Source organism: Anser cygnoides, chromosome 22 (assembly GCF_040182565.1).
Source record: "Anser cygnoides isolate HZ-2024a breed goose chromosome 22, Taihu_goose_T2T_genome, whole genome shotgun sequence".
NCBI lineage: Eukaryota > Metazoa > Chordata > Aves > Anseriformes > Anatidae > Anser > Anser cygnoides.
This window is the reverse complement of record NC_089894.1, coordinates 5108438-5127866: the sequence shown is the minus strand read 5'-3', so window position 1 is coordinate 5127866 and position 19429 is coordinate 5108438. Positions and strand designations below refer to the sequence as shown.

At 40.9% G+C, this 19429-nt stretch overlaps 1 protein-coding gene across 7 annotated transcripts in view; it reads right to left on the bottom strand.

Annotated features, from left to right (window-relative positions):
* The window catches only part of TLK2 (tousled like kinase 2), a 44845-nt gene that overhangs the window by 8407 nt on the left and 17009 nt on the right, over positions 1 to 19429 (bottom strand). For 5 of the 7 annotated variants that reach the window (XM_066981495.1, XM_066981494.1, XM_066981497.1 and 2 more), the window contains 10 exons: positions 17565 to 17732; positions 16919 to 17014; positions 13880 to 13972; positions 12302 to 12412; positions 10779 to 10915; positions 9240 to 9392; positions 5316 to 5382; positions 2426 to 2523; positions 2047 to 2128; positions 286 to 377 (listed from right to left, as the gene is read on the bottom strand). In XM_066981495.1, the coding sequence (XP_066837596.1) occupies positions 286 to 377; positions 2047 to 2128; positions 2426 to 2523; positions 5316 to 5382; positions 9240 to 9392; positions 10779 to 10915; positions 12302 to 12412; positions 13880 to 13972; positions 16919 to 17014; positions 17565 to 17732 (1097 nt within the window). The remainder of the gene's footprint in view (positions 1 to 285; positions 378 to 2046; positions 2129 to 2425; positions 2524 to 5315; positions 5383 to 9239; positions 9393 to 10778; positions 10916 to 12301; positions 12413 to 13879; positions 13973 to 16918; positions 17015 to 17564; positions 17733 to 19429) is intronic. The other 2 variants (XM_066981498.1, XM_066981500.1) reach the window with 2 other exon arrangements.

Here is a 19429-nt window from a genome sequence, read left to right as displayed (position 1 = left end):
TTATATGTTTTGGAGAGGAGAAGCCACTTTAAAGCTTTCTTCGTAGAGCGTTACTGGTGTTTTAAAACCTTGCATCACAATGCTTGTACACACGCACATGATTTTGTATATGTTGAAGACATTTCTAATATGAACAGAACTTCTTTTAAAAGTAGTTACTAAAACAAAGAGCAGCTTTTGAAACGTGGCAAAACAGGAAAAAAAAAGGCAGCACGTTCAGACACCGAATAACCAAATACAGGGGGAGTTTGGAAACATGTCTGTCTGCTTTACAGCCTTACTTACTTGTGATAGTTTTCTTTCTTCTCATCTCTCCAGTTTTTATTTAACTGGTGTATTTTCACAGCTACATATCTCTGTTCTGTTAAATCAAATGCCTGTGGAGAGAAGAGCTGAGTATCAGTAGGAATCACAGCTTCAAGTTAACGCTGCAAAAGCAGACAAGCTCTAACAAACCAATATCCCCACCCAGGAAATCAGCATTACAACACACTGAGTGAAGAGCAAACCCACATTTTGATGTAATTAGTTTCACTAATGAAACCAAGCAACTCTGAAAACAATTGAGTATTTTGTACTTTGATCTGACCCTTCCCTATGGGATCTAACTAATGCTGCATTTATTCTGACATTTTACTACGAGAGTTACAATGGGATCAGAAAGGCCAAATTAACAAAGTATAGCCAGTCAATCACACTGGGAAAGACTGCCATTATGCCCCAAACCACCTAACCTATTTTCTACACTCAGTTAAAAAACAAAACAAAAAACACACATGATTTTTTAATACTTTGTTTCACACAGGTAGCTCAGCTCTCCAGCTTGCAGCAAAATGTTTCAGCTTATTTAGAAGCTGGAGAATTCATTGGCTGAACCGTGTAATTTCTGTGCTGTGTTTTTCCCTCCAGTCTCTCGCTATTTAGGCATCCTTTAAAGAATCAACCACTGGAATTGTGCTCTTGGAGGAATGAAGTCTATTACCTTGTCTGAGAGCAGAAACACCTAATAATTTACAGGACAGGACAGACTCCTACTGTAAACAAACAAAGATAATTGTGTCCAGCTCAAAAGCTGGATACTCAACTCCTAGTGCCTAAGAGATTGGCTAAGACCCTGGAGAAGAGAAGCAAGCATTTCTTTGTCTTAATAATGCAATTAGAACTCTCAAGCACAGTCAGGTATGAAGCATTCATACCCTCCTGCTTTCACCTTTCATCTGCAGTGCCTAGGTTTCTACTGAGTCAGCAGAGACTCCAAAGAGAAATTCAGAGGCACTGCATGCAGATCACTGTCCCTCTTTGCTACCTGAGCCCCCTGGTTTGGATACCTGTTCTTATATTGCATCAAAATCACTCACCGTGACGTTTCCCATATTTGCACTGGCATAGGTATGTTAATCCTACCCAAGTTCAACATGAATTAAAGAACACTAGGTACAGATGGGGAATATTAAGAACTAGAGAGGCTCTAAGTTGCGATCATCAAACAACAAGAACCTCCGAAGTATCACAGGCCTTGGCCATGCTAGAGTGTTGACACACAGAAGTAATGCTCAGTTCTAAGGACTACACACAGTCTGCTACTTCAGATTGTAAAACGAAGACAAGAAAAAAAAGTCTTCTACCCCCAGGAAATGAAGGCTTTGCTTTTATTTATTATTGGAGCTATTTTCTCTTTTGGACACTTAAGACTTGCTATGCCATATTCAATAAAACTTAGCTGCGTAAGGTATGTGTGCATGCGGCCCTTGAAGAAACAAATGCTTTGGTTGTTTCTCTGTCCTTACAGAACTTGCAGACTTGGTGCAATGTTTTCTTGAAACATACATTTGTAGGAAAACTGACCTCTGAGGACAAGAGCAGAACCTAAAAATTTCAAGCCTGCTGTCTAATAGAAGCCAGATGTAACATTTGTTTTGTCCTCCTTTCTTCCCCTTTACAACCACACACACTGCTGCGAAAATGAGTGCAAGGTTCTGCTTATAGTAGTATTTCCTTTCATTTCTTTCAGATTCAGATTGCACCAGACCAGCGCCTCAAATTTACCTTATATACTTCACTGAAGCCGCCTCTACCCAGAAGATGTAGCAACAAGTATCTATCATTTAGCGTTGGATGGTCTTTAAATCTGGTGAGAAAGACATAGTTTAGGAACGCTGACAGTAATAACGCAGTCTACTGCACAATAAGTTACAGCTGTTATACAGTGAAGAAACTTTTTTATATTAAGTCTAAAAATAAAATCATAATGACTAGAAGATTTGACAATATTTGATCATTTTGTACTGATAATAGATTATAGCCCCCCAGTCAAGTGACATGCTAAGGTGAAAGAAATTTTAAAAAAGATGCTGTACTTGACATTTTTGAGGGAGACAAATCAAAATTTGCAACACGCTCTTGTTTATGACTCCCACGCGCTTACTGTGAATTATCTTCGTTGTGTATCCTTTTCAATTCCCTGATATGTAGATTTCTAACCCTCTCTAGCCGTTCCAATTCTGCCTGGATCTCTGCTTCTTCCTGCACAAGGAAAGGGAAAGACACGTTTCCAAAAGGAAAACACAATGCTGTTTACAATATTGCAGTTAGCGTTTCTGTCTGATTTATGGAACCACAAACATAACTCCACTTGTAAAGACATTATTGGCAAATAACTTGTTTGGGAGATTAAATAGATGTTCACAGTTAACTTAAAGAGTCAGGTGGAAGCTGAAAGGAATGCAAACTGACTGGACAGTTTTGTTTAAAATTATACATGGACAGGAGCAGACATATCTTTGTGTCTTCTTGTTTTTAAGATTTTATTAATTAAGAGGCATTCCACTCGGGACCTTATAACAAAAGGCCCCATGATATTAGACTGCACATTAACAGAGCCAAATACCCCTCCTTCTCTCTCAATTCCGTAAGCTGAGACAAATCTTTTAAGATTGCATCTTCAAAAAATGGGGCACGACATTTCACAAAGACGTGCTCCAAATCAGAGGCTGTTACACCGGGCTTCAACGTGAAATTATGCAGATAACAAAATTAATTGTGATTTTTCTGAAGAAAGTACAGACTCTGGACTTTGAAAAGCCATAAAAAAGGAATGCTTGAAGGACGCAGGATGATGTGGCCTGCTCAATGCTTTGGCTTCCACATTGCAAGTGCACGGCTCTAACTTAACATTAAAGAAAAGAAGATTTCCAGTACTAGCTTCCATTTTTCTCTCTGACAGGCTATTACTCTGAAAACTATCACAGCACATAAACATTATGATAAGCTTCAACACATTTCAGTCCTAGATTCTTTACCCTAGAAATTTAAAAGCCACCTAAAACAAAAATGGAAGTTAGAGTCAGAAACTTTTGTTGTAAGACACCATTTGAACGGACAGCATGCTTCGGTTAACAAAGGTAAGGCAAGTAAAGACTCGTTCACACATAAGTAAAAGTCCTGACGCCACGCTGAACCACATAAACAGTCTAAAGTTAAGCAGCAGAAATACCATAAAACACACAATGCAGTGGCCAGCAGGTCTTACTATGAACAGCAGAACATATTAGTGTAAGTTTAATGGGCTTCTTAGTACCTGGTTGGATTCTTGTTTCTCTTTACCTCTTCAACACCAGGCTAACGGCCACTACCTCGTGCTGCCAACAGGGAACCCTCCCCCTGAAACCCTCCAGTTTTAACTGAGGCTGTTTTCTGTATTATAGGAGTGACTGATACGACACACGCGACCCAAAAGAACTTGCAGCTGCTGCTTCTCAAAACCAAAGAGTTCTTCTCTGGACCACAGAGATTTTATAGTTCTTAGAAAGACTTCGTTCCGGAATACTTCAAGTCTGGCAATCAAGCGAGGAAGTGCACGTGCTGAGAGCCCTCGCCTCATGTAGGAACACGTACAATGACTTCATCTCTGTGATGTGCAGCACCTCTGGTCCTGCTCCTTCCCTTGTGAAGGCAGGAGCCATGTCAAAGTCTCAACATAGCGTTTGTAGAGCTGGAAGCTCTGGTGCCCTCAAATGCAAGACTAGAATTCACATCACTGTGGACAGTCGCAAACCTCAATTAAAACATGTGCCTTGAGCAGCATTATTTGGTGTATATGACTCAAGGGACATAGTTACCCAGTTGTCTTGTGACTCTGTTCCTTCCCTTCTCAACTTGTTCTATTTTTAGGCACGAAGAATGAGCCAGTTTCCAAAAGTGGAGAAGGATAAGCACAGCTTCAGACAATGCCACAATCCCAGAACATTACTTCATTTTCCATTAAGGTCCATTTCCTAATGGATTCCTCTATTCCAGGGTGGCATACTACATGCCAGCATAGACAGAGCTGCAATTAATCCATCCCAGCAATGCGGAAGCTGTAGAGCAAGTATGCCTTTAGCATACTCCTGCCCATATCACATATCTTTACTCACTGGACAATAAAACACAACGGGCAGAGAGCCAGCGGATTCCATGTGTGCTTAAATTTTCCCTCGCCACTGAAAATAATGAGGGGTACAGCAGCATTAATGAGGCCTTGCATTCAACTTAAGCATCAAGGTTACAGGAAAAAATAAGTGTAGAGTTCATACACCACCTGAGAAAAGGGGGAGTAGCAGTGCATTTGCACTTTTCCTCTCTGTTTCACCCAGGAAAGAAAACTCTTTGGCCTTAGCAGAGATCACAGCTAACTGGGAAATGGCAGAAAACTTTTTCTTTTTAATTTCATCTGTTGAAGCGTCCCAGAAGTTTTACTTCTATATTTTTGCAATCACTTTAAAAGGTAACCAACGGCTTACTTAAATATAAAATCACTTGCAGGTGCAGCTCCTACTGAAGTCAATGTATTTGAAAACAAATACGCATTATAGCTACCTAGACACTACTAGCATTCAAAAGCCCAAGAGGTTTTAATGGTCTGTTAGCAATAACGCTGGTTACTTGACATGACAAAAAATGGGAAAGCCACTGATGCTTGCAATTTTTTTTTTGTGTTCTAGTGATTTCATTCCCTTGGTTCCTTCCTTTACGGTCCTCCATCCTGGAGGCATATAGAGCCCAGCACTAGGCAGGCCTTGGTGGCAGAATAAGATGCACTGAAGCTGTGGTGCTCCCTGCATGAAATTATAACTATGATAACACAGAATCCATTTACTGAAGTAAAGAACAATACTACCGCCTTGGAAAATATGATTACGAAACCCCGGACATCCTTTTCAAGCAATAAAAACCTCTTATCAAACAGAGAGTAGTGACTTCTGCAGAAAAATGCTACTGTTTGCAGAACACCATAAAGAACCTACCCAAAAACCTTTTCTGCAGTTAGTTCTTACCTTTTTAAGATGACCTAGTCGGAGTTTGAAGATTTCTTCCTGTTCGTGGTATTCTGCTAACGTCAACCTGCATAGAAGTGACAGATTCAATGTGTCAAGTTTCAATGCGTGTGGTAAAGTGCACAGGTTGCAGCACACACCTTTGCCTATGGAAACAACAACTACACAGTGTATGTCAACACCCAGCAGGACTTTGTTGTTTTGTAAACTCTGCAATCTAGCAATCAAGTAAAGGAGACAAAAAGCTAAGCCGTGATAAAACACACATCGATTTCAAATTCAAGTCCCTAAGCACACCTATTTAGGATAGTGACAGGATCATAACAAAGAGCACTAAAACAACCTAAACATGGAACACTGAAGCACAAGCATTCAGTATTCAACATCTTATTTTTCAATTTAGAGTTTGTTTTGTTGCTCGCCTTTATTTTTTGTAGTAAGCACATGATAGTTCAGCCCAGCTATACACTCCAGCACTAGCAGAACAACTGGCTACCGTGCCATTGCAAGCAGAGCAGTGAACTGGGATTCAGAACTTTTTTCTCTTTCAGGCTGTGAAGTGGCTTCAGGGAAACCCTGGAAAGCTCACTTCATCTTTGACCCTGTATGTAGTTAGTAGACACAATGGAATAAGGGAAACAATCGCCTTTTTACTGATGGTAAATGATGTGTAAAGTTTCCATCCTAAGTGGGTGGTCAAAAAAAGGCAAAGTTTCACAATGTTTTCAGCATCTTTTATAAACAAAGTGTGCCGTGTACAACAGTGGCAAAGTACAGCCTTACACTAAAATAGTGACAGATCCCATCACTAGTGAAGTGGAACGATGTGCTGAGATCTTTAAAGTTACAAAACAAATCATTATACTGATTTTCTCATGGCTGCCAACATGGAGTTTGGTAAAGGCATCATGCATGTGAACAAGTTACTAAGTCGGCATCAACTGCATCTGCTTACTTTGTAAACATAAAACACGAAAATATATACATACCCTTTTTTAACCTAAATTAAGTTCAAACCATGTCCCAGAAGGATTCCTGTTGCAGCAGTTATGCTCTGCATAATACTTAGTACAAAGATTAGCATATAAGGTCTCCACAGAATCAATATCACACCTTGTTTAAAGAGGGGACTGAGTTCTTTGTCTATGCAGGGCCATGGGCTCTCAGCTCACTGCACAGCAAATTGAGATGATTGTATTTAGTTGATTAAGTGCTCATCTTGAAATACCCTACTTCCCTCCACTGTTGATAATGCAACCTGCATAGTTGAAACTACTTCTAAAGCAGTTCTTAGCGGATAAATTTGATGTAACACTCACAAACCAAGCTCCCTTTGAAAGAATCTCCATCATAAGGAACTGCTTATTACAAATTAAAGATACATACAAAAAATACCTGGTACTGTATATGTTTATGTGATTTCCCATTTCATATAAAAGTGCGCTATTCCACAAGAAAAACATGACAGCCTGAATTTAGATCAGATTCAGCTAATTCAAAATGCCTTCCCAGAAGTTTAGGTCTTTGGTTGGTCTTGCTTATAAGGAACAAAAAGACAATTGAATAAACCAGCAACAAACTTTCCAAATTTTCTTATGTGCAAGAGGAATACAGAGCTAAACACCAACAGCCTACTCATTAAGCAAGAGATGTAATGAGTACCAGGCTAACACTGCCCAAAATAGCTACGTTTGCAGCAAGCATTATAAAAATCAAGGGGGCTTGAAGACAAACACTGCCCTGTTTCACAGAAACATGGCTTGTAATACACTCCTTCTAGTGCAGCTGAAGACTCTAAGGTTGCCCAGGCTGTCCCAGCAAACCTCAAAAAGCCCCAGTAGATTAGCATCTGTGAATAAAATAACTTCATTCACAAGATAGACACCATTTTCAGGAGAGCAATGTTGGAGGAGAGTATGTTTAAATTTGCATCATGGAACCCTCCTCTCCTTTCTGACACAGCAACGACCATGAAACTAAGAGGAAACCGAAACCAAATGAAGGAATTTGGCTATCCACTCCCCATTCAAGTTTCAGAAACATTTAGATTCAACTTGCCCAAAAGCCTCTGTAAGAATTCAAAAAATAACTTCCCTCAAAGATCTGCAAGATTTTGTACATGAAACACGTCCAACAAACGCATTTACAGGATAACTAACAATTGAGCAAGTAGTCACTTAGTGTAGTTGCTTCAGCTGACTCACAAAAACAAACCTAAAACACTCCACATGAACTGGCAAGCCGATTTTATCAAGAACATCACAAGCAGCTCTTCTAAACCACAAAGATAAAACCCTGAAATGCAGCAGTGAAGGACGATATATCAGCAAGAAACAGGGAAAAAGAGCAGGTAGCACAAAAAAGCTCACTAGCATACTCAGGTAGCGGTAGTAGATAACATCAAGGCACGCTCACAACCAAAGGCAGAAGCTCACTGGGTATCACAGGTATGTATCGTGAGTACCAGGCACATCAAGACCCATGCTGCCATGTCTACAGCACGTGCCACAACACAGCTGCATCATCCTGATGGGTAAAAAGATCCCTACAAAAATGGGGAAGGTGTTATCTCTTCCCTCAGAAATGAAAGGTTCCTGCAACGAGTGGCAACGCTTCAAAATATCCAAACACAGACATTCAATTTACTTCTCCAACGTGCCTGTGCAAAAGCACAACTTGAAAAGTGTATTGAGTTATTTTTAAGCTCACTTGGCCGGTGCGAGAGGTAAATCTCTCTGCTCAAACTACATATTTGCAGAAAACATGGAGCGCACTCCAATAAAACGTGCCTAATCAGCAGATATCAGCATCCTATTTGGGGGTACCACCTTGGCTGGTGAGAGCATTCTGAACACCACAATTCACCCGTCATGTGCCTTCTTTGCTGTGACTGAAAAAGGCAGCAGGAGCTTTTGCTTCACATGCAATTTTAAAGTGCAAAGACCAGGAATTCAAAGGGCTCCAAGAACTTTGAAGTCAGGCCATACCCAGGAGATTTAATAGTGCAAAAAGAAAAGTGTCATCCAGAATTACATTATTAGCTAAGAGCAATAAAATGAAGACTGAAAAGGAGACTTGCAGAAGTTATGGGAAAGTTCTGAGAGCCCAGAATGTGGAGAAAAAGAAGAAAGGAAAATTAGGCTGTGTGGCTTACCAGCATGTTGAGAGTCAGTTTTATTTACAAAAAAGTTACTTAATAATGATCTCCAACAAGAAACAAGCTGGTGAGAGGCTGACTTCACATTTCCACAAAAAATTCTAAAAAAGAAGTTATGTTTGAAACCTCTTGTGAGACAAGCTTTCCTCTCTGAAGAGCATCAGGAGTCTCAAAGTATCAGTAACTTCAAAAAAAAGAGGAAAAATGTCTCCTTTAAAAAGAAAGAGTAATACTTTAACAATGTTCCTGTTTCCCTGACTCAAGTATCTGGGAAGGCCTGCTTCTGAGACACAGTTCAACGCTTAATGCACTGTTTTTGTACAGCACCTTTTTCTAGTATACCAAATTAGTTGTTTGAAAAGCCTCACCAGAAAGTAAATGGAAATAAAAGCTTCTGAATGCTATACTCTTTTTTTTTTTTAAGAGACATGTTGCAGTGATACCAAAATTAAGTATGAAGTATTTTCTTCAGAAAAAGACACTGCTTTTTCAGCACTCTTGTTGCATCAAGTTTGAAAACTTACTGCATTCAAAAGTAGTTAAGCTTACACAAAGTCTGGACTCAGCAATGATCCCTGTTTTACTCCAATGAAAACTATTTAGAACTGCAGCCAGATGTTTCTGAATGCCAGGCTAATTCCACACTATTCATTTGTGCATGTAGTGAAGCCTAGAGGCAAGGGCAAGATTCCATTTCCCAGTAGATATTTTGTGCTCTAATCAAAGCACGCAGCTTTGCAATGCACAAGGAAGGCCACATAACGTACGTTTCATTTTCTGCTCCATTGGTCTTGTTCTTGCGCTGCTTCTGCTCATTGCTTGCTGGAGGGGTCTGTCCCATCGCAGGTGGCTTCCGTTTTGCTAACATTTTTCGCTGTCTTTCTATTTCTTCCCGCTGGGAATTTATCCTTTCCTGTTGCCTGGAAAGAAGAGGGGAGAAAAAACATGAAGCAGATAACTAATGGGATATACTCAGTTGTCTTCAGCATCTGCTTTTAACAGACGGGAGCAATGAATTCAAATCAGTTTTAAGATTAGTAACAAAATACTCTTGTACAGAAAAGGGGGATGTGCCTTTTTTTTTTTTTTAAAATATATATACATAGAAGGGGATTCTTTTCCTGGCCCACAGAAACCTTTCAGTAAAGTGAAAGGTTTTATTCATGCAGAGGATATCCAAAAACAAGGAGTTGCTAACCTCATAGAAAACCCAGGGATCCACGGTAAGTCACTAAGTTTCCACACACTTTTTCCTAGAAGGCTCTGTTCTAAACCTCAGACTTTCCTGTTCAAATTATTCCTGAAGTCTGGCACTGTTTGAGAAAGTATCCTTATACTTCAGTGGTACAGTTAAAGCTATCCTTACTTCTCTGAAGTGTAACTAACACCATTCCCAATTTCACTCTAAAAATAGTCTTTTTGTCTTGGAGGAGAGACTCCAAGTCTTAAAACTGCCTCGTTATTTTATAGTGATAAAAGCATTCGTGGAATTACAAGTTTAAATGACTTGAGAATTTACATACTTAATTCACATTTTAAAAATAGACTGAGATTGCAGGTAGAAATTCCAGAAGTATTTCTTCTATGTCGTACCTCACAAACTAAGGGGGAATTATAAAGTACTCAATCTACACCTCGCAAGACCTGCGCCTCCCTACCAGACTACAGAAAAGTGAGATGATTTTAAAGGATCACACATAGCTCTCTCTATGCAATTAATTTGCCAAGTCCTACTTAAAGGTCTAGGCCAGGTGGGAATTTACTGGATATTTCCATTAACATCCTGCATAAAAGGGTCTCTGATCTCAATTTCTAGGTTTCCGCAGCCCCTTTGATCACCGTTACCAGGAGGAAAAAAAAGCTAAATAGTATGGATTTTCTCTTTTAAGTTTTTCTACTTTAAAAAACAAACCAAAAAAACACAGGGAGCTAAGTAGCCTTCCTGGAGTAACACACACAGATAGAGCAAATCAAATTGATGGACTCAAGATACGTGTGAGGATTTGCTCTACCCCTTCACCCTCCGCACAGCCAAGTGCACGGAGAATATCCAGCAGGGCAGCCGATTTCTTTCCAACCCAGGGGCCAACTCAAACAATTTGATTCCAATTTTAAGTCTTTGGAGTTAAGTGGAAACATTTCGCATTTCAACATTAAAAGATTCTCCACTGTCAGCAGCTGAGTTCCTATCTGATCCTTCCATGCTTCGGTCACACCACTCTCACATTTTGACATGCAAGACACCACACACAACTGCTTAGATTTTCCTTCTCTGCCTCCGAAGGTAAAGATAACTCTGTCCTCACTTGATGAGGTTCTGGAAGGCATAGCCATCTGTCCACTGCTCGGTGAAAGACGCCCCATGCCGCACCGTAGTGAAGTGACCTAGCCTCAATCGATCCTGCATGCTCTTATCTCTGCATGCCATCTTCTCCTGCTTTGACTGAAAACAAAATAAGACACGTGTTAAAATAAAACCCATAAATCAGCAGCCCAGAGTTATGCTGTATTTTAAGTAACTTCTAACCCTTATCACCTTTCACACTACTCCAGTGCCACTTATCTGAAACCCAGCTGAACGTTACTGATAAATTTATTGATGGTGCTTCTGTGATCTGACAGGCATTTTAAGACAGCTGCTTTTCTGACATTTCAGCCTCATCTTCCCTTGCCCATTACTGCTTCTGCAGCTCGCCCTTTCTATCACCAGTTGAAATTCAATCCAGCAGTAGGATTAAAACCATCCCTTTGCATCAGTAGCTTAGCTGGACTCCAGGCATGGTTTTGATCAGGCCCTTATTCACTCAAACAAGAGGTGAAGGAAGAAACTGCACCTTAAATCACTGGTAAGACTAAGATACAATGATCAGCCAGTTCAATCCTAGACAAGCACTACTCCCAGAAGTGACACGATCTCAATTAGGACACCAACACGCATAAAAACTGGTGGTGGTGTCTGTCAAGAGTATTTCCAGTAAGTGAAAGGAAATTTCAAAGGCCTGAGATGAGAGCAGCAAAGCTTCAGTCAATTAGGATTAAAGATGAACCGGCAAAGCTCCTCGCTGGAGCTACACACGACTTATCTGTACGCCAAGCCCACATAACATAGCCCAGAGTTAGAAATCCTCCCAGAAAAGGGAGTCCCATTCAGCCAGGAACAATCAGCTCTGTGACAAAAGCAAGTCAAACAGACTGCGGACTGCGTGTACTGGCCAGCACCCTGGTATTTGTGCCCATCCAGTGCCCACAAACAATAGATGTAATTGGCCAACAGGTGAAAGAGTAATCAAAACCTCTTATTGTTCAACCAAAAGGAAATCTGCAAAGCTTTCAACACTGAAGCAGACTGGATGCCGGTAAACAACAGCTTGGCACTTTCTCAGCGTCTTAAACATGTTGTTTTGAGTGCTGTGCAAACAAAGCAACGATCTCCAATTTTGCCATTTGAAAGAACGGTTTAAATGGCTCGCCCATGTCACAGAGCCTATCTGGCAGTTTCACTGCACAATGGGATACTGCTCTTGTATGGCAAGTGCTGGACAATGGTGCTTTTTGGGTATATGAGCTTCCAAACCTAATAATGCCTGTTGCATTTAGAGCTCAGACTATTTCACTTAAGCAAGGGAGATCATGCTGAGACAGTGAAGAGCAACCAAACCAAAACATTAAGAACACTTCTAGTCTTCAGATTATATTACTATTTGCAGAGAAATAATTCGAGACAAAATTCCAGTCGTCTTTTATCATTAAAGCAATAGGAAGTGGTTTTCACTGCCCAAAAAATGATAGAGAAGCTTTCAGTCATATGAACTGTGAGTCCCCTGCTCACCTTTTCTATAAGGAGCTTCTTGCTCATCGTTACACATCTATTCAACCGCTCCTTGTACTTCTCCAGCATCTTCTGTTGTTCATCTATCTGCCGTCTCAAATCGCAGTTGGCCTAAAAGCAAACAGAGAAGACAAGCCTTTAACTAAGTCACTCCATGAGAGCCAAGCTAAGCATCACCTAAAAAGAAATTCCTCCAGCTAGCTCTAGGCATCAGATTAAAGAAAGCAAAGCAGCAGGATATGACCGGGAAAAATAAGAATAATAAAAAGAAAAAAAGTACTAGGTTTCTCTTATCAAAACATCCAAGCCAAGCTCATCGTTTTTAACCCATTCACATTGTAACACCCCTCTAGAACAGGGAAGTGCTATCATCCTGTTTTACATGTGAGGAACTAAGGTAGAAAGGAACTCAACATAAGGATTTTTTATTTTTAAAACAATTAAGGCCTTGCCACAGCTATCAAGTCTCAAAATAGCTTAGTCATCCCTGGACTATCCTCCCCCTTTAGCCACAACACTGACAGAGGAAAAGGATGGGATAACTCCCTTTGCACTTTCTATTAAATTCTTGTTTGAGTTACTATCATCAGCCCTGCTATATAGACTTCTCCCAGTAACAGACTGGTCTTTTTTTTTTTTTTTAAAATGAACAGCAGTACAGTAAGTATTTTAAATAACAGCAGTATTGCAACTATTTTCATTGATAAAAAATAATATTTAACCATCCCCTTTCAATCAATAGTTTGGCTTCTGTTTAAGCAGCGGATGATAAAAATCTATTTCCTGCTTCATGGTCTATTTTCCACAAAGCCACACGTACATCCATGTATGTCTAAGAGAATGCCTTAGCTCTTTTAGGTACTGAGATCAGAAATATACAAACACACAGAGCCTCTGCTCTTCTCCTGTTAGTGTGTTTTCTAATCCTTTTCAACACTTCAAGAGATGCCTCTCCAGCTGATGAAAGCTGGATCAATTACAATTCCTCCATTAAGACAAGATCCTTGATTTAAAGGTATTTGTCTTTTACTGAAGAATACTAATGAGCTGGAGAAGCTTTATTCTTTAGGTTTGACCAAAAGATCCTCTCTTCATCTTTATTCGTGTCACTGACTCATAAATCAGCATTTCCGAATAAAACCTTTCCATCTACCGAGGTTGCAGAACATGCTTCTGAGCAAGAGGCAGAGTCAGCTCCCCAGCACTGAGAAGAGGGGAATAATTCCACAGGTTAGCTACCAAAATACACAGGAGTGCAGCAGATAAAGAAAAGCCAACCCTGCTGAGGACACAGACACCTGAGCTAGTGCTTAGCTACAACAATGACTCTGCACTATAAATACCACACTGCTACTGCTGCACTGGTTGTGGATTTGAGCAGGCCCAAACAGTATCTGCTACGAACCAGATAATTATCTAGCAAGTAAGGGATGACTGGATTTGTTTTTACCTTGGGAGTGTTGGTTCTACAAATGTTACAGTATACGAACCCCTGCTCTGCAGCCCAGCTGGCACAGGCATTCTTGATATCTTTAAATAGCAATTTTTAAGAAGAGTTCTCCCACTTGAAATACTTACTCTTAGTAAGTCGTCTATCCTCCCCTCCTTTTTCTCCAAGTCAGAGTTCTTACTGTTTTCTAGTGCAGAGATTTTTTCCATTGTGAGGTCCGACTGTAGAGAAAAACCACCGTAAACCACATTTAGTGAGAAAAGCTGATATTTCAGGGAGTCAGTACAGAGCATAACATAGTAACCCTCTTGAACCTGAACAGTTAGGTCTAAAGAGGAACCAAGCCCCTACATCCCCCAGCAGTCTGGGGAAGAACATTCCCAATTCTTCATTTTCTCATTGCATGATGGGCTCCTCCAACACAGGAGGTTCAATCAGCTAGCACAAAGGCCCGAAGTTCTGCTCTGGAGAACACAGATTGTTAACACATAGCAGGCTACAACACCCTGCCAATTTTGTTTTTATAGTTGAGTTCTGCCCAGCCCTTGATGGTCTCTAACATTCAGCGTCCTTTCCTGCAGCGCAGCATAGCTTGCACAGGAAAAAAAGGCTTATGAAAAAGCCACCAAAATCTCATCGCTCAGCTGGAATAACAAATTAACGGGCATAGACAACCACCTGCTAGAGAAAACATAATACCTATTAGGTTTTTCAGGTGGTCTTGGCAGAAAATGCAGGTTCTCATTATTTTAAAATGTAACAACAGATTAACGGCAGGAATATTAGGCGCAAGCCTTTCTTCTGACAAACTGATGTGTTAGTATCCACTATGGACAGAAACTTTACAATTCTTGAAAAAGTTATTTGGAAAATTTTACAAGGTGCAGCACATCTTTAATACATTCACCCCTTGAAATGAGAATTATAACCCAGGAACAGAATAAAAGAGAAATAAGAAATATTCTGTAGCAATAAGAGTATTTCAATCTCAGGACTCCAGTTAATGGATGGGGAAGAAAAGGGGAAGAAGTCAGCCTGCACGTGAACAACACAACCGAAAAAACAAGTCAGCCCAAGGGAATCTTGCTGCCTGGCTACAAACAGATTTCACATTTACAGCTAGCAGGCAACTATCCTGGTTCTGGGAAGATTTAGCAGAGACTTACCTGCGGAGTTGTTAATAACTGTTCTCCAAATTTCAAGCTTGCCTGGCAGCTAACACCATGAAGTAAGAGGCAAACTTGGCAGTCTGAACTCTGTTGCTTCTCTACATACACCCAGTATGGGCAAGATCAAAACGAACACCTGCCAGCACTGCACATCAAGCAAGAGGAGCCTAAATCCCAAAAGACAAAGAGGAAGCTTGGCAGGTCACCTTACTGCAGCCTTAACTTGGTTTATGCTTCCTGACAGCCTGCAGGAGGCACATGGAACAAAGACTTTTGTCACTGAAGGCAACGAGAAGGCTCTCTGCTGAAAAGCTAGGCTGCATTCACTCAGCCAAACAGCAAAAAGTTTCTTTGGTAACTGTTACATCCATCTGTCAAATGCACACATGCTTGCACTGCGTCAGATGAAGTCATGCTTCAGGATGCATGCTCTTACATTTGCAATGATTTACTTCATCACAACTCACCTTGCCTCAGAGAACTCATGAAGGCCCTTGCACTGACTGAAAACGCTAAGAAAATCATTCTCATGCTGACTTGCTTTTGGCACTGCCAAAAGCGACTCAAGCTGGAAATCACTAAGATTTTATTTTCTCCATCTATCAACTACAAACAGGCTGAGATGGGGAAAATGAAAATGTAAACATCCTCAACACAGAGTCAAGCATCTTTCTGGATTCTTTGTCTTAAGCATATGCTACAGCTACATCTGTGGAAAACACCACACAGCTGAGTATTGGCAGAGAGCATGCTCAGCTAACCTGTCGCCCTTTTCAAGGAAGATGGATGCTGTGAGCACGTTGAGCACAGGAGAGGATAAAAGCATCTTGCTCACTACAGCTGTGGCCACTGTTTTAAACAGTGGTGGTGAGATGGCAAAGATTGATATCTGAGAAGTCTCTCTGGCAGGTTCTTGAGCCATGGCATCATTCTATCACAAGCATTAGCAAGAAACAGGGATCTTCACAGACCAGCATTTTAACAATACAGACAACAGATGCGACCCCAATGACACGACAGAGCTCAGAGACTTTAGCTAGTAAGTGTCCCCAGCGATTCTTTATGCACAAAGGACTTGTACCACCTGCTGGGGAAACAGAGAATGAACTTCCCCCACCAGTAAAACCATCTCTGACACAGACTGATGTGTGAAAATGATTGACACAAAACTGATTGTTTAGAAATCACTTGAGGGAAGGGTCAGTCACAGAGAAATCAGAGATGAAAATCAGACTAAGAGCAGGCTTGCAGAAGAAATGAGCAAGATGCATTGCAGATAAAGCTGAATGTCCTTACACGAAACAGATGATACAGCTAAAAGTAAATCTCGCCATGAAGCCACAAGAAGAATCTTAACAGAGTATAAAAGGCACCAGAAGACAGCGGCACAGACAAAACAGCTACTCTTCTTCTCGACTCCAGCTCAGTGCAGTTGCTGAGCAGCACTGTCAGGAACACATCAGGTTCCACCTTCGCAGGGCAAACTACACCACAGGTGTACTCTTAACTGCAGAAGACAAAGAACTTGTAGCTGTGGATATCTGTACTGTAATCAGTGTGGATGCAGCCATGAGCCAGTGCTTAAACAGAGGTATCCATAACTATCATTCAGCTTTCCGTCACGTCTTCACTTTTATAGGAGAGGAAGACCATTCAGGATACAACACAACTGAAACAGACAGGGCAACCCAGAGCTACTCCTCCCCGATCACGTTCTCACACAGCTGAAGAGCTGCCCACAGTATTGACAGGAAAAAGCTTCAGTAACAGATCAAGCAAACTCCAGTAGCAGAACTGAGAAGCATCCTTTACAGGATAAGGAACAAAGTTCAGAGTGATTCACCTTCAGTCGGTACAGTTACAGACAGAGTTGGTACTACCAGTTCTTTTTCACTGGAGGCATTACGTCTACTGCAATTGACATCCTCTCGTGCAGAAGACAAGCTGCGTCAAGCTTAAATCTCATATCCAAGAGATGCATCATCTAGTAAGCTATACCTGTGACTGTTTGTGCTGGATGGAAATCTGTTTTTGGGAAGTGCAGGAATGCTCAGTGTTCCCTGATCCCGTAGAAGATGGGCTGCCTTGCTGGGCCTGCAAAAGAAAGTTAGTGTATTGTTACATGCTCCTCAAAACGACTGCTAGTGCCCATGCAGATACACTTATCTTTACATGGGAGGTGTAGGCTGGCCTGGGTACCATACTTTTAAGTTTTAAGAATGCTCTAGAGACTCAGTTCATTAAAACAAGAGAACAACTCCTCTCAAGAGCCTGGCCCAACCTGCTAAAAGACAAAGCTTTTAAAAACCTAATATAATTCTGTCAGCTGAGATTAAGCTAGGCCAAAACTAACACTTCTAAAAGCAAGTCTATACTCTGCTCTTTTTGTTTTTCTCATTTGAGTAGTCACTCAGATACTACTATTTTGATCTACACCAAATTTTTGAATCGTTAACTTAAAACTCATCTCATTTTATTAAACAAGGATAGCCTGGGACCTCGAACTCTTCACAAGGAAGATGAACTTACCAGAAGATGGTAGACTTGGTCATCAATAAACCAGGCTGCACTTGAGCTGCTTCAAATGCCCCATCCCTTAACTAGAACCATCCCCTGGCATTCAAGTCTTTCCAGAGCTGCTCACCGAGACAAAAGTAAAGCAGAGGCCACCTCCCCTCTGTGCCAGCTGCTCATTCTCTAGCCGCTGTTTCGCCAGCATCACCGACATCAGCGTTGGCAGAGCAGAGTGATCCTCCTGTGGTTCCTTTGCTGTGCTGCCGTCTACCCCATACAGCGGCTGCTCCACTCGCCGCTGTAACATAGTCAAAAAAAATACAATGAACTTTTTTTTTTTAAAAGCGATTCTCTGACTCTGCCAAAACTGTTGTCAGTGAAGCAGCAGCTCAGGAATGGGCAGGCAGCATGGCGAGGATCTGATAACTCAGACAGAATTCCTGGAATGTTTGTTCCAATGGCAGACATCAAAAAGTAGATGAAGTTAGCAATTAAAAAAAAACGTAACAAATGAACACACAGGACAGAATTCCTTGTCAGTTAACACACACCCTTCCTTTGCAAATACTTGCATTTTGGAGCCAGAGAGGCAAAATATCTTAGTACATTGCAACTTGAAGTTACAATACTTTGTTTACTAAGGACTCATTTTAAAATTTAAACCAATACTGAACTGCTACGTCAGCAACCTATCCGTGTCTGGGACCCAGACATCACGGTAGCTTCATTTCTGTCATTAAAGCAGGGACCAACCTCTTGCAAGATAAGTAAAATACTAACACGTTTCTAAAAAATCTTTTTGAGATGCATAGCACATGCAAAGGCCATCTCCTTTCTCATTCAGTATACTAATTTTCCAAAGGTGATATGGGAATTGAGTTGAGTAAGAACAAGAATTATCTGAGCTACGTTGATTACAGCACTCAGAATCTTGTTGCTCTTGCTTCAAAAGCCAGCCCAACACCACTAAAACTTGGCAGCCTGGGTAATGCTCATCTAAGACCTTCCAAGCCATAACTCCAGGCCAGACATATGCCACACGGAAAGTAAACAGTCAGGTCAGGCTCCACTTTCTCTCAAAACCTAAATTGCAACCTGCAGCATATTTTCTGGCTAGCATTACAGATGTCAAGAGCATTCTTTCTTCCCCCAACAGAATGCTTGTATACGAGAGCGACCTTGCAAAAAGTCTGAAGACCTGCACATCATTCTTCCGATCAAGGGAGAAGCAAGGCAATTCAAAGCAGTCAAGAGATTTGAAGACAAGAGGTAACAACCTGAAGCCAGTACAATTCCTCCGCAAGTTCTGATTGCAGAAAATTTCCAGTACAGTACACATTAACTCACGGGTTTGGAGGAGGTTTGTCTCACTGTGAAAGACATTTTAACACTCCGCTCGCTTCCTAGACCATATCTACAATGGATAAGATACTCCATCTTCTCCAGTTTTCACTCATCCCCCCATTTTTTGGGCTTAGCTCAAACCGTTGATACTCAGTTTGTAAGAAGAGGATAGATCTTGCAAATGCACATAATAGTTTGTTATGAATATGCAAACACTGCAAGTTTAGCTGCAAGAGTAAAGAACAGAAGATAAGAAACACAAAGAGCACCTGCATAAGGAGAGAGACAAACTGACCAAGCTCAAACTAACTGTACCATCGGTCTTCACCACCTGAGAAATATCCTGTTCAAACGTTTACCTACTCAATATATTCAAGGGGAGAAGAAGAAAAGCAAAGGAAGAATCAACTGATCCCATTATAAACACTTGTAGGGTAGCTCATCTGCTGGAATAAAGAACTGTCCCTAGGATATCATTCATCTGCAACAGAGATGTTATTTCGTTCATTAACTTCTCTTTAAGGAGGAGTATTAGTGAATTAATAAGACAAGGATGTTCAATTATCCAGATATTTTAATCTTTATAAACGTCACAAACATCTAGAAGCCATACCTGAATCTCTCCCTTACAGCAGCATTACAAAGCTCCCA